The sequence below is a fragment of the Rhinolophus sinicus genome, chromosome 3 (assembly GCF_057876585.1).
Source record: "Rhinolophus sinicus isolate RSI-liver-muscle chromosome 3, RSI-T2T, whole genome shotgun sequence".
In the NCBI taxonomy this organism is placed as follows: Eukaryota; Metazoa; Chordata; class Mammalia; order Chiroptera; family Rhinolophidae; genus Rhinolophus; species Rhinolophus sinicus.
Window position 1 is genome coordinate 170,606,484 of NC_142503.1, and position 14,194 is coordinate 170,620,677.

The 14,194-nt window shown below is 42.2% G+C and overlaps 1 protein-coding gene across 2 annotated transcripts in view; it reads left to right on the top strand.

Moving 5' to 3' along the window:
• MTHFD1 (methylenetetrahydrofolate dehydrogenase, cyclohydrolase and formyltetrahydrofolate synthetase 1) overlaps positions 1–14,194 on the top strand; it is a 52,907-nt gene that overhangs the window by 14,414 nt on the left and 24,299 nt on the right. For both annotated transcript variants that reach the window (XM_019733300.3, XM_074327367.2), the window contains 6 exons: positions 5,701–5,760; positions 6,184–6,237; positions 7,104–7,240; positions 7,386–7,486; positions 9,296–9,432; positions 10,323–10,434. In XM_019733300.3, the coding sequence (XP_019588859.3) occupies positions 5,701–5,760; positions 6,184–6,237; positions 7,104–7,240; positions 7,386–7,486; positions 9,296–9,432; positions 10,323–10,434 (601 nt within the window). The remainder of the gene's footprint in view (positions 1–5,700; positions 5,761–6,183; positions 6,238–7,103; positions 7,241–7,385; positions 7,487–9,295; positions 9,433–10,322; positions 10,435–14,194) is intronic.

Sequence of the window (14,194 nt, forward strand, 5' to 3'; positions counted from 1 at the left end):
CTTGCCCTAAGTGAGGTCACCAGTCTCAGCTACATGGGAGGGTACATCCTAATTTAGGTCTCTATCCAGGGTTTCTCCCCTGAGCTCGAGTCATCCAATGGAAGGCCTTCAATAAATATGTGTCGTGTGGACAAAGGGGCGAAGAGTGTGTGAAGTGTTGATTTGGATGACAGGACACTGATAGCTTTCATTTGAAATTCCCTTCAGAAATACTTACTTCTTCCTCACTTCACGTTTCTTTCTTTCTGTATGTCTCCACATACTTCATTTAATTCCTGGCTAAGTATCTGTTCAGTGTTCATCAAGAATTTCAATGAATAGTACTTAAATACTTTTCCCCATTTCTGTTCATTACCTGAGAGGACTTAGCTGAGAAGAAAAACACAGAAGGCCTGTCATCCTGCCTGGTATGTTCCCTGCTGTGGTGGATTTTCCCTTTTTACGCAAATTAATATGAATCAAAGGTATATGTTGTGGGTGTACACTTGGTACATCTGGGGGACCAGTTATTTCTTGGCATATTCTTGTGAACTGTTTATTGTAGAAAGAGTATATGTCATGGACAAAAAATCTGTTTCTGTAAACCTTTTCTTAGCAACATTGGGATTTTTTTTCCCCGTTTTTAAGTTTGACTTCTAAACTCGTATTTTAAATTTGATTGCAAGTGTTTTTGTTTACATAAACACTGTTCTGCAGCTTTGTCTCCTATGTCCTTGGCCAGTAAAACAGTGGTAGAAAACTTTAGTCTTGCACTTTAGCACCAGAGTCAACATTTTTCTATGATGCAAGGCTTACACATATTATGTTGTAATTGTTGACCTTAAACAAATAGGTAGCCAGATATTTCTCCAGCAAAATGTGTTTATTCAAAAACAACAAAGAGCGTCGGAGCGGTGGCTCAGGCGGTTAGAGCTCCGTGCTCCTAACTCCGAAGGCTGCCGGTTCGATTCCCACATGGGCCAGTGGGCTCTCAACCACAAGGTTGCCAGTTCAACTCCTCGAATCCCGTTAAGGCATGGTGGGCAGCGCTCCCTGCAACTAAGATTGAACACGGCACCTTGAGCTGAGCTGCCTCCCAGATGGCTCAGTTGGTTGGAGCGCATCCTCTCAACCACAAGGTTGCCAGTTCGACTCCCACAAGGGATGGTAGACAGCGCCCCCTGTAACTAGCAACGGCAACTGGACCTGGAGCTGAGCTGTGCCCTCCACAACTAAAACTGAAAGGACAACAACTTGACTTGGGGAAAAAAAAAAAGGCCTGGAAGTACACACTGTTCCTCAATAAAGTCCTGTTCCCCTTCCCCAATAAAATCTTTAAACAAACAAACAAACAAACAAAGAATTGTAATTCAGGACATGCAGTCTAATGGTGAATCACCTGCAAGTCCAGAGAAACAAAGGAGAGAGGAACCTCTTTCATGGATGGGGGAGGGACTGTTGTAAACAAAGAGCCCGTTGGAGGAAACTGAAAGTTCAAAGTGTAGTGACTTTTCACTGGCTGAGTTATGGCAGTCTCCCATTGGCCAAGGAGGAATCTTTCTTCCTGCTGAGGCAGTCAAGTAGAATCAACTTCCTCTGGGAGATGCAGGTACAACTCTTCCTATTGGGGTCAGGAGTGTATTTTGAGTGACATGTGAGCGTTCTCTCTTCTAGCCTGCCAACTCCATTTTAAATGAAGTTTCTGTTTATTGATCTTCACATACTCACCACTCTGCTGCCTCAGACCTGGCAACCCGGCACCACCACACACCCAAACCAGAAACCTGAGATCATCTCTTTAGGATCTCTGTCCCTCATTCTCCACATCTCCTTAGGGACTGTTATGCTGTTGAGTCTGTCTCTCATAAGCTCTAGGAATCTGTTCCCTCCTTTTGATTTGTACTGCTCCCACCTGCTAACGGGTGTTAGGCTTCTGATGCGGATGCTTTCAGTCTGTCCTTTTAACCTCCAACTCCAATGGTAGCCCTTGTCAAAATGCAAATCTGATCACAATCCACCCAACCCTGCCCACTCCCTATCCCTTACAGGGGAATGACAGTACTGCTTATATAGTGTCTACTAGAGTTCAGATGATTCGTACATACTTCTAGGTGTTCTAATTTTTATACTACCTCTATATAGTGGGAACACTTCCCTTATAGTCACAGTAACTGATGTGCAAAGCCACAGTCAGAAAGGCACTAAGTGTGGGATATGAACCCAGGTCTGTCTCTCCAAAACTCATCTGCTTTTCCCCTTTGTTTTTCTAATTCCTTAGCATTGCATTCAAGGATATTCATGACCTGGCCCAGGTATATATATCTAAAAGTTGAATTTTTTTAGAAAACTGGTAACTTCCTAAATCACTAAATAGTTAAAGGAAATTAAGACCTGACTTTTCATTATAAGAGATACAAATGAGGCTGTATTTCCAACCCATTAGCACATAAAATACTTCAATTATTAATAATATAGTAACTAATACTTGCTTCCTACTAGGAACTATTCAAAGTACTATGTATATGGCAACTCACTCAGTCCTCACAAAAGACATGGACAAAACAATACAATTAATAAAGTCAGCTAGCCTAAATATCTACAAAGTTTCCTGAAGCAGAAAGAAAAATTGATAGACCAATACCCAAGATATTTTATGGCTGTGAAACAGGGATTGGTAAACTGTGGCCGATGTCTAAATGTTGCCCAGGTTGTAAAGGGTTGACAAAAAAGCAGATATGTGACAGTATGTGTCCTGAAAAACCTGAAATATATATTGTCTGGCCCTTTACGGAAATAGTTTGCACTCCTGGTTTAAAAAAAGAAATTGTTCCTCACTTGTTCTGAGATAAGACCTTTTTTGGATGATGTAATTCACCTCCTTTAAGGAAGAAATTAATATTCTGATAAAATGCGTAAGTGATTTTTCTTGATAAATTATAATGGGATTAAGATTTGTTCTAGGAAACCAGTCTTCCACTCACCCACTTGACTGTCAGTCAAGAATCTACTGTTCTTCAACTAAACATTCTTTTTGCATCTAGTCTATCAATGATTGTATAATCATTTTCCCCTATAAAGTGCTTATCCTGGGAGTGAGTCTTTGAATTGGCTAAAAGGTCTTTTTCTTTGCATTAGGATTACAGTGAAACTTTGACATACGCTCATAACCATTAAGCTTTCTTTTTAAAACTGGTGGCAGTTTTGCAGTTTTAGAAAAATTCCTTCAGAAATATTCAGACAGAAAACAGTTTGTATAAAGGAACAACAAAAGACTTCAGACTGATATGACACTAGATGCCGAAGCCAACATTTCTGAAGGAAAATGTGACTCCAAATTCAGCCAAGTGAGTTCAAGTGCAAGGACAGCAGAAAAATATGTCGACATAAGGAAAGTCCAAACCTGTAGAGAATTTTTATGAGTTTATTTGAGCCAAACTGGTGACAGTTGCTGGGAAGCAAGATCTCAAATGCTTCTGAGAATAACAGTTTTGCAGTTTCTTTTATGCCTTTGAGATTGAGGGAATGAATGTAAGGAAGATTATATGAAGGTGGGAGAAAGCAAGGCGGTGATTGAATTAAGATTATGTGGTATTACTTCTGGCATTTCAAAGGTGTGGTAATGTAGATGCACAAAAACGATGGAGAGGGCTTGCTTAAGGCAAAGATAACCTTTTACTAGGGAAGTTAACAGGCCTGAGGTGTGACTACCCATCTTGACCTGCCCAATTAAGAATTTATGATTTATTTACAGCACCCCTTTTTCATTCACAAACATCTTCAGCTACACATAGACTCAGAAAAATGTCCACATACCTTTCATCGAAAAGTGACTTATAGTTGTTTTTCAGCTACCTGAGAAATTAATGAAGATAAACTGTCGAAGAGAGAAGTTATAGTTTTAAAAGGACTAGCAGTGAGTGATAAAACCATTTAAACTCAGAGTTAAGTCTAACTAACTGTAGTTATAAGTGTTAATGAAAATGTTAAAAACAATACTCTTATATTTAGAACTATCTCCTTTCCTACTTTGATCTAAAAATCCCAGAGCGCATTAAGCCTAGGAACTGAATCAATGAAGGTTGGATGACAAGGGCAAAGAACATGTATAGAAAATGACCAAAGAAGAAACATGAGAGGCATTAAAATTCTAGGGAAGCACTTACAGGAGGCAAGTAACTCACTTAGGTTGAGATAATCCATAAAAAAATCAAACTCCCCTGTCATGCAGGAGACCCTGCTCGCTGCGCCATTTGTCGTGCAGGGTGACAGGCGGGGTCTCTGCTCCCGCCCCCCACATAAGAACACAGGATATGGTGAGGCCAAAAAGGAACACCCAGGGAGCCACAGGTAGGAGAGTCACACCACTATATTCTCACTGGCGGCTGGGTTGGAGACACAGGAAGCCGGAGCCACACGATTCGCAATCCATACTCCGCCACACTCCGTGTTTGCTAGCTCAGCCTCCATCTTCTTGCTAGCCCCCATTTTCTGCTGGCGTAGCCACAGCAGTTATATCAGCGGCCACTGGCTCACTGGTTACAGCTGACGGCCAACTAACCACAGCGGATGGCCATCCAATCACAGTTGATGGCCATTTACTACCTGAGTGAGCACCTTTCTATGTGAGGCCGAGAGCCTGGAAACTACTTTCTGGGGCTGTGTCCCAGCATCCCCTCAAAGGACTTATCAGGCTGTCTTGAAATTCAGATTTCATTGGCAAAACTGAGAACTCCGTACAAACGACAACTGAAGCTAAGAGGAAGGCCATGTTCAGTGGGGCCTGGGGGGAGCTTCCAGTAACAAAGGCTGGAAATACTGTTGCTAAAGGCCAGCTTCTTTCTCTGGGGTTGTCCCGTTAAAAGGAGACATGCGTCAGTTATCTCTGATATCGAGGGACCTACCAGTTTTCCTCTGCGATTTTGGAGAAGCCAAACTTATTGTGGTGTATCACCATGAGAGTCGGTTTCAACCTTGAAAGGGACACACATCAACCACTGGAACTTGGAAAGATATTTGTAAAATAAAATTTCACAGATAAATGGTTACAATGAAAAACTGTAAATACATCCATGATTAAAGAAATGGAGGGAACATGATAAGACCTAGCGTGGTGGTTCAAAGGATTTGGCTTCTGTGCTACACTTTCCTCTCTGTCTTGAGGGTCGCAGACCGCCCTTTGCCTCGTGGGTGTCTGTTCTGTGTAAGCTAGAATTAGGTCCACCCTAGCTGGTTTCTCTTCTCTGTGTGGCTGGTCATGAGAGCTTCCCACTGCCCTTGGGGGTGAGGGAAAGGGTACAGAATGTGCCCTCTGGGTGTTCCTGCTTCTCAGAGCTATGGCATTTCTCTTGCCTGTTGACAATTCCTCAGCCCGGCATGCCCTGTTGATCTGGTTTGTCAGCTTAATGGCAAGCAGAAATGCCACGTGTTTCAGGAAGGCCTGCAGCACTTTTGCTTAGTTTCCAAGGCAAAGGCAGACGTCCCCTGCTTTTTTTCTTTTGGCTTTTTCAGTGAGAATCAGGTGTGTCTTCCTTGTGGAGGGAGCCCTAATACCACCTGTGTTCAGCTCTCCATCCTGCCCCAACATTCTCCTTATTCTGTTCAAGTTCTCTGCCACAAGTCTCATGATTAAACATTCCTTTTATCAAAACTAAAATTTTAGAAGCTTTTCTGTACACTTTGCCTTTTCCTAATCATCTGATTTGCATGTATTTATTATTCTAGGTTGGCAACAGAGATGACTCCAATCTTTATATAAACGTGAAGCTAAAGGCTGCTGAAGAGGTAAGTAAAGCCTAGAAGAGCAGTGTCGTCAGCCCCTCCCCAACCCCAGGTCCTGTTGGTTACCCCTTCCCGTTGTGCCCCTCCCCATAAAAATTTTTGTCGCCCACAGCAGACTTTAGTTTATCTATTGTGCAAGTCAGAAATGGGTGACTTAGAGCTGCAGCCTCAGGTTTACCTTTGAATGTTTTCTAATCAGTAAACTGCTTACTTCCCAAAGAACAGACATAGTGGACATGAAATTGGCTTAAGTGCGGTGGTGACAATTAACAAGCAAATGATGAGTGAGTCCAAATGAGAAGCTAGTTCTTTAGAACCTATGAGGGTGAAATGATTGCTAACACCACAGCGTTTGTAAAAGAAATGGGCCCATGTCTCAAGTTCTCGTGCCATTAAAATATTTGTTTTAAATGTTCATTTTTACAGATTGGGATCAAAGCCGTTCACATTAAATTACCAAGAACGACCACAGAATCTGAGGTGAGCTTTTAGGAACTGAGTGTTAAGAGGACAGCTGATGACTTTTCTTTCTGGTTTTTGGTTTAATGGAACTGTCGGGATTGATACATTCAGCATACAAAAGACCTCTGGGTAATTCTTTCTTCACAGACTGCGCCTCTAGAAAATCTTTGCAAATACCCACAGAATAAATGGTATAGTCTTAGGGCATGAATGTTTGGTACTCAAAGTGTGATTGCAACATCATTTGCTTCCAAATCACCTGTAATGTTCAGTAAAATCTGGTCCTTGGCGTATAGTTATATGCATCTTAAAAACCAAATGTGTATTCCATGTACTTGTATCTGATGCTCAAAAATAAGCAGAACAAGCCATTGGTGATTAAAGTCAGACCTGTGGTTGCCCATAGGGATCAACTGTGAGCGGCCAGGAGAGAAAAGGAACTTTCCGTGGTCAGGGAAATGTTCTACATCTGCACTGTCCAGTAGGGTAGCTACTAGTTCCATGTGGCCATTTAATTAAAATGAAATAAAATTTAAAATTCAGTTCCTTAGTTGTACTAGCCACGCTTCTAGTATGCAGTAGCCACTGTTGTAAACTGTAATTGTAGAACATTTCTGTCATCACAGAAATCCCAATTTGGATGGTGGTCACATGGGTATTACTGTTCTTAGCTCTTCTATTTGATGGATTTCTTACCAGACCCAGGAAGATTACATTCTGTGTTTAAGTGGGTTGCTCTCAGGATTCAAGGGGAGACACATTCCAAGGGGACTACAGCTAAACTCTTGTGAGGAAATGGGACAACCTGTCTTTTGACTTGGAAAGTTCCTCCACCCTTTCGATTTCTCTGTGAAGTACAAATTAATATGTGGCCTTACTTTTAGGTGTTAAAGCATGTTACGTCTTTGAATGAGGACCTCACCATACACGGGTTCATAGTGCAGCTACCTTTAGATTCAGAGAAGCCCATTAACACGGAAGCAGTGGTCAATGCTATTGCACCCGAAAAGGATGTGGACGGGTGAGTGTGGCTTGACTGTCTGGATCACGTTGCATGATTCAAATTATAATGCATTTCTCTCCTGGGAACATACCACATTGGCTTCTCAAAAGTAAAAACTCCCAAGTTACCTTTATTTCCCCCTTCATTGCTTTCACTGTTTTAGATTGACTAACATCAGTGCTGGGAAACTTGCCAGAGGTGACCTGCATGACTGTTTCATCCCTTGTACACCTAAAGGATGCTTGGAACTCATCAAAGGGACAGGTAAAAACAAAGCACCGTTTCTGAGAGCCTGGTCTTGACATGTGCAGGCGCGGAGGAGATGCATTGTGGGCCCTATATAAACAGACTTGATGGGCACAACAACCTGTTTACTGGGAGTTGTACCTAAATTCTCACTTAATTTTTTCAACAACCCTATGAAGCAGGTCCTCGAATTGTTCAAAAACAGAGAAAACAGACTCAGAAAGATTGAGTAATTTGTCCAAGAGGCAGCACAGCCAAGATTTGAACTCAGAGTTATTTGAGTTCAAAGCAAATTATCTTTTGTGAAAAAATAACCTATGTGACACTAAGAATTCAGATAGTACGTAAAGGTACGAAGTGAAAAGTCCCCACCCCCCAAATAGGCACCAAGTTCCCACAGTCATTCTAGGACTAGACAGATGGCTGCAAACAATCTCTTAACAGTTGGCTGTGTTACTTCATTACCTAGTCAGTATCTTGCTATTTTAATTTCATAACAAATACTTTTAGCAGAGGTTATTTCTTACAAGGAAGTGTGTCCTATTGAAAGGAAGTGGATCAGAAGTTTCAAGTGGAAAGTGTTGGCCAATGGAAAAGAAAATTTTATGTGGTTGGCAAGAAAAGGTCAAGCTCTAAGCCTTGGGGCAGCCAGTACTGTTCAGTCCCACAACTAAGTTTATATTCTGCTGCATATTTAGCAAACAGTGTGTTATAACTTGATAAAAACAAATCCCATGAGTCACAGCAGCTACAGGCTTCTCCCTTCTTTTTACTGAAAGTGAAGCTGCCATTTGCCCTAATGCAGCTTCAAGTCCTCTGCTGAACCCTAGAAAGTATAGTAAGGTACCTTTTAAACACTTCAGACGTTGAGAGCTTTACTTCTAGATGTTTATGATGTTAGCAGTATATAGAAGCTTATCTTTTTAGGATAAAATCAATGTTATTCAAGAAGCATGATTTAAACACAAACTGCCTTAAGCAGAAGTCCAGCTCAGCCATGGGCAGGCAGAGGGGCTCAGGTAGAGTCCTCAAGACTTTATTTCTGCTTTCTTCTAGCTCCTTCTCACTCTCCACTTGGTGACTCCAAGCAGTCCCAGCCTTGTTGTTCCGTCCTTGTGTATAACAGTCATGGGATTGGATCTCATTGGTCAGGGGTGAAATATGGTCATTTGTTCACTCCTGGGTGCTCACCCAAACCATCTGTATTAAGTAGAATATCTCAGTCGTGAAAAGAACATCGGAATAGTGCCAGAAGAATGGATGCTGAGTAGACAAAAAGAAAGCGTTCTACTATGCTTAAAATTCCCTTTTATCATTTCTCAGCAAATAACTCTATGGCTCAGGCCCTAAGCCAAAAGAGAAATTTATATGAAAAACTGCATAAATTCAGTTACCAAAATTGGAAAAAATTACCAATACTAATCTAATTTCCTTCACTTTCCTCCATCCCATTACATGCCCCCTATTTGTTATGGCTTTTCCCGATGTAATTTAATCTGATGTCTTCTTCCATATAGCTGTATGTCAGGGTTTCTTTTTCTCCTTGAGTGTAGGTTTTCTTCCCACTCTCCTGTGACTCAATAAATGGATCTTGGCTTAAGCTGCTCTCTAAAACCCACAGCAAGAAGGACACATGTACAAGTACCAATTTGTAGCTGAAACCCTAGAGCTGAAAATATTATTTCCATAGGAGGAGTGTTTTTAGGAAGATTTCTTTTTTGAAGCTAAGAATCTGTTTTTGAGCCCTTGTTCTGAATTTTCCCATTTAGGCATACAAAGGAGGGCAGCTTCCCCCAGTTCTCTGATGCACGCTGTCTTTTCTTTCAGGAGTGCAGATTGCCGGAAGGCACGCTGTGGTGGTCGGGCGCAGTAAAATAGTCGGTGCCCCCATGCATGACTTGCTTCTGTGGAACCATGCCACAGTGACCACCTGCCACTCAAAGACTGCTGATCTAGACAAAGAGGTAAGGGGTCCAGACTGGAATGGAAGACTTTCTCTGTGTGTGTATGCATACGTGTGTATGCACGCATGCACACGTGTGGTGGGGCATTCTCACCTAATGGGAATACCTAACATTTAAGTGCCAGAAATTGCCATATAGTGTACCTCGTAACCCCTATAACAATTATCTGATTCTTGTCTCATTTTACAAGATGAAGAAAGGTTCAAATTTAAAAATTGCCCAAGTTTATATAGATTTTGTTCTGACTATATTCTTTCTACACCATTCCACCTTGTGGTAGAGATTCGCAGTATAGAAACTGGGATTGACCCCTGGCAGCCGGGTCCCAAATGCATAAGCGGTGGCATCAGGTGTGAAGGTGCTCCAGAGGGGGATGTGGACAGTGGTGCTGTGAGTTCTGTCGCAGCTTGTCTGTGACCCATGCTTCAGATTCCTCAGCCCAAGAATTCGCACACATCCCTGTTGACAGTGCAGCCTCTTAAATGTCGGGAGAAAGCAGGAGAGGCCCAGCACCTTCTCTTTGCATTGTCCCCAAGCAGTGCGCTGTGGGAGGTGGTGGTCCCCACATTCCATGGGAAGGGAGCAGCCTCTGGGCGTTGTGTAATTCAGGGTCATCATCCTAGGCCTCTTGCTCCAAACCCGAGTGCCTCCCTGCTCCGCCAGCTCTCACCAAGGTCTCCATTCAGGAAAAATGCCTTGTGAAAGGGGAGTTTGTTGGCATGTGTAAGAATGAGCACAGCATATAAAGAGCTGTCAGAGACCGTGTGTGGCCTGCAGAAAAGAGCTGATACCTGAAGGATTTCATACAAAGCTTAGTGGTGTCCTTTCCACTTCTCGATTTTTTTATGTTTCACTGTTTAATTTCTGAAGTCAGAACCCTCTTTCCTTAGGTAAATAAAGGTGACATCTTGGTGGTTGCAACTGGTCAGCCTGAAATGGTGAAAGGGGAATGGATCAAACCTGGGGCAATAGTCATTGACTGTGGAATCAATTACATCCCAGGTGAGTGTTGCTGGAGGAGGAAGGTAGTTTCTGGTGGAGGGTGAGGCAGAGGGAGATACCTGGGTCATCAGATGAAGCCTAAGGGACAACCCCTTGTCTTGCTTTAGGTGTGAAGTACTAAGGCTCAGTGTGATTGTCCTGCCCGTGGGTGCATGCAGTTAGTAGATGGCATAGATGCCACTGGCAGGCAGGTCGGCTTGATGGCAGAGCCTGTGGTTTTCACCACTGTGCTGTGCAGTTCCCAAGATGACTGTGTCCAGGGAGAGGGGCCAAAAGGGAGATCTCACTCTGTCTTCATGTAGAGACCAGTCTTTATTTTATTTTAACAAAGGATGCTTGGATTTAACATCATCTTTGGAAAGTTCTGTGAGATTGCAGAAGAGGGATTCATTCTGCCAGGATTCCTCTAGAGGGCTTTACAAAGAAGACATTTGACCAGGCTTTTACTAGGCAGAGAGCAGAGAGGATAAAGCCAGCCTCATAGCCATGTGCACAGCTGTACTTGGCATCGTCCTCGCTAAGTCATGCCTCATTCTCCTGTTTTCGTTGATGATATCACCATTCTTCCTTCCCACTGGTCTGAAACCTTTTAGTTTCCTCCCCAATCATTCCCTATATTGGATTCATTTTTAAAGACTAGGATCGTTTCCTCTCGTCTCTGTCCTCACTGTCACTATTGAGTGTAGCCTCCCAGCTGGGTGGACTGCTGTGACTTTCTTACTGGTCTGACTCCCACTCAGACCCATCTCCGTGCTCTTGCCGTGTTCACCTTGACGTGGGCCCACGAGCCTCCTCCTCCCATGTCGCTTGTCAAACTCCTTCACCCCGTACTTATTTCCGCCTCCTCTGCAGCCTCTTTTCTCACATGACTTTGTGAATGCCTGCCGTAAGTTGTAAATCGGACCATGTGCCCTCCGGCGCGTGCCTTGTTTCTCCTCTATAGTATCTATGCCTCCATCTTTAATGGAGTAGGCGGCTCTTTTTTCATGAAGTTTTCAAACAAAATTTGAAAGAACAGTACAATGAATACTTGCGAGAACACCTCATAGAATCAAGAAGGAACAATCTTTTTGTTGTTGTTGTTTTTAATTTTTTATTGGGGAACAGTGTGTTTCTCCAGGGCCCATCAGCTCCAAGTCGTTGTCCTTCAATCTAGTAATGGAGGGCCCAGCTCAGCTCCAAGTCCAGTTGCCGTTTTCAATCTTTAGTTGCAGGGGGTACAGCCCACCATCCCATGTGGGAATTGAACCGGCAACCTTGTTGTTGAGAGCTCGCGCTCTAACCAACTGAGCCATGCGCCGGCCCTCGAAGGAACCATCTTTAATGAAGTGACTTTCTGTGGATCAAGCACCATCCCAGCCCTGGGGCTACACAATCGCATGAGCTTCACTTCCAGCCCCTTCTTCCTCACCTCCTCTCTGTCTGAAATGCCTCTTCCTTCCAAACCTTGTCTGATTTCCCCGCAACAAGGGATGATCTCTCCTTTTGGAAATCCTCTCCCTTCCTCCCCTCCCATAGAACTTGGTGTTTCTTTTATCATATATGTCTCGTACTTGTCGTCCTGTGCTCTCCTCCGAGAGGCAGTCAGCTCCTCAGGGCAGTGGTCTCTGTAGTGCCATGTCCAGCATTACGCTTTCTGACTGCCGGCGCTCTCAGATTTGTTCAATTGTTCAAGGGAATTATAGCAACAATAATTTTTTTTTCTCCCTTCCTACCTCAAGTTTGAAATACAGACTCTAAGCTGCCAGGAACATTAGTCACTGTCAAGCCTTCACTGTTTTTAACCTCCCTCCCACTCTCCCTACCATGCTTTTAAGACAGTAACTCATAATTGAGCACTCATTTTCTTGTAGTATAATTATCTAAAGGGTGATAAAGTGCTCTCCTATAATCCTCACTTTGAGTACTGGCGATGTGACATTCTAGCTCATTCTGTTTAAAAGGTTGCATCTTCTGTGTCGTATTTCTGCTTTTGGCAGTTTTTTTTGGACTAGATTTGAGGGAAATGAAGAAACACCTGGGTGGGGATCTTAAATCTTGCAGATCAAGGTGAAGTGTTGACTTAAAACATGAAATGCACCATCCTATTCACATTCATTCCTCACAGAGATGGTCAAATATGAATAAGATGAAAGCACTGTCTTCTTTCTTGGTCAGCTGTATTTTTACTGATCCTGGGTGTATAGTGGGATAAGTATCAATCAGTCTGGATTTCATTGTTCTCCGAGGACGGCTGAATCACTGAGAGCTAACAGACCATGGCTGGGCTGGAGGACCTTCAGCCTGTTCTTGGCAAATGTCCATTTTTGCAGCACCGTGTTCCACAGCTGAGCCACTTCTTGGTTCATATTTTGATTATTTAAATCGTTTGCAGTGTCTACTCAGGGATACCATCATAAGTCACTTGCCAAATTAAGAATGAATTGAGGTGTGTATTTTTTTTTTCCAAAACAGGAATATTTTTAAGTTTCAGGTGTGGAGCAGGAAGTATTAGCCAGAGAAACACATAAAAGTATTCTTCCTGGTTGGCTTACTAAAATAATGTGAGAAGGGCTACATTAATAGTAAGTGTTTTATTTGGAAGGATTGTAAAAAGAGGGAACAGTTTCCCCACCCTATCCCAATCTAGTCTTATCTAGCTTAGTGAGTTTTATACTGGATTCCATTATTAGGGGTCCCCAAATTAGATGTGAAGGAGTCCAGTCTCAGCTGGATCTTCAGTTGAATTTTCTTCATGTAATTTCCAATGTAAGAGAAATTCTAGGCCTGGGGTATTTAAGCAAGATGTTTGTTGGTGACTGAAACCATACACTTCTGAGATTTGAGAAGTGGTCACTTTCCAGACCACATCATACTTTCCTTGAAATATTATGTATACATCAGGAGGGCATTTAAGTCAACCCTGATAATGTTGGGTTAAGCTGCTCATCTAGTGCAGCATTTAGTTGCATAGCAATTGATTTGTCTCCTATATGTGGAGAAAGTAACTAACATTAATAAATAGAAATAGACGCAGTGGTATTTTAAGCTAGCTTCAGTCTTAGACTATTAAAACCTGTATAGAGGAGAAACTCTTAATAGTATTTCCTGGGCATTTTGAAATGACTTTAGTGGTTATGAGAGGAAATGTTCTTCCAGAATTTGCTGCTTTATTGTCTTCTAGAAACCTGAAACTATCTGGGGAGTTTTTGTTCACTTGCTCCGTATAGTACATACGGATAGAAAATACATATGTAGCATGGGAAGAGAAACTCTTATTTTGGAGAATGCTTTTTCTATTTCAAAAATATGCACATTTTCTCACTTGATTCTCAGCAAGCTTGTGAAATAAGTAGTATTAATCTCTTTTTGCATTTTTGGACTCCTGATCAGTAGGGAGCCCACAGAAGCTGAGGATGGGCAGTTAGTGGAAGAGCTGGTCCTAGAGCCTAGGTCTCTTACTTCTGACTTTATGGCTATACAGTAAGTCCTCACTTAATGTCATCAGTAGGTTCTTGGAAATTGCAATTTTAACCAAAAACAACATATAATGAAACCAGTTTTACCATAGGCTAATTGATATAAACAAGATTTACGTTCCTATGGCATATTTCTGCTCACAAAAAACATTATCAAACTTCTAAAATAAAGACTGAAACACTTCTAATATTAAACATTGAAATAAATGTAAGCTATACATACATTTAAGAAAGATGAAAAAAAATAAGTAAGATAATTATTTTCCAGTTCAGGGTCTTCTTAGCTGGCCAGAGCCTATCCT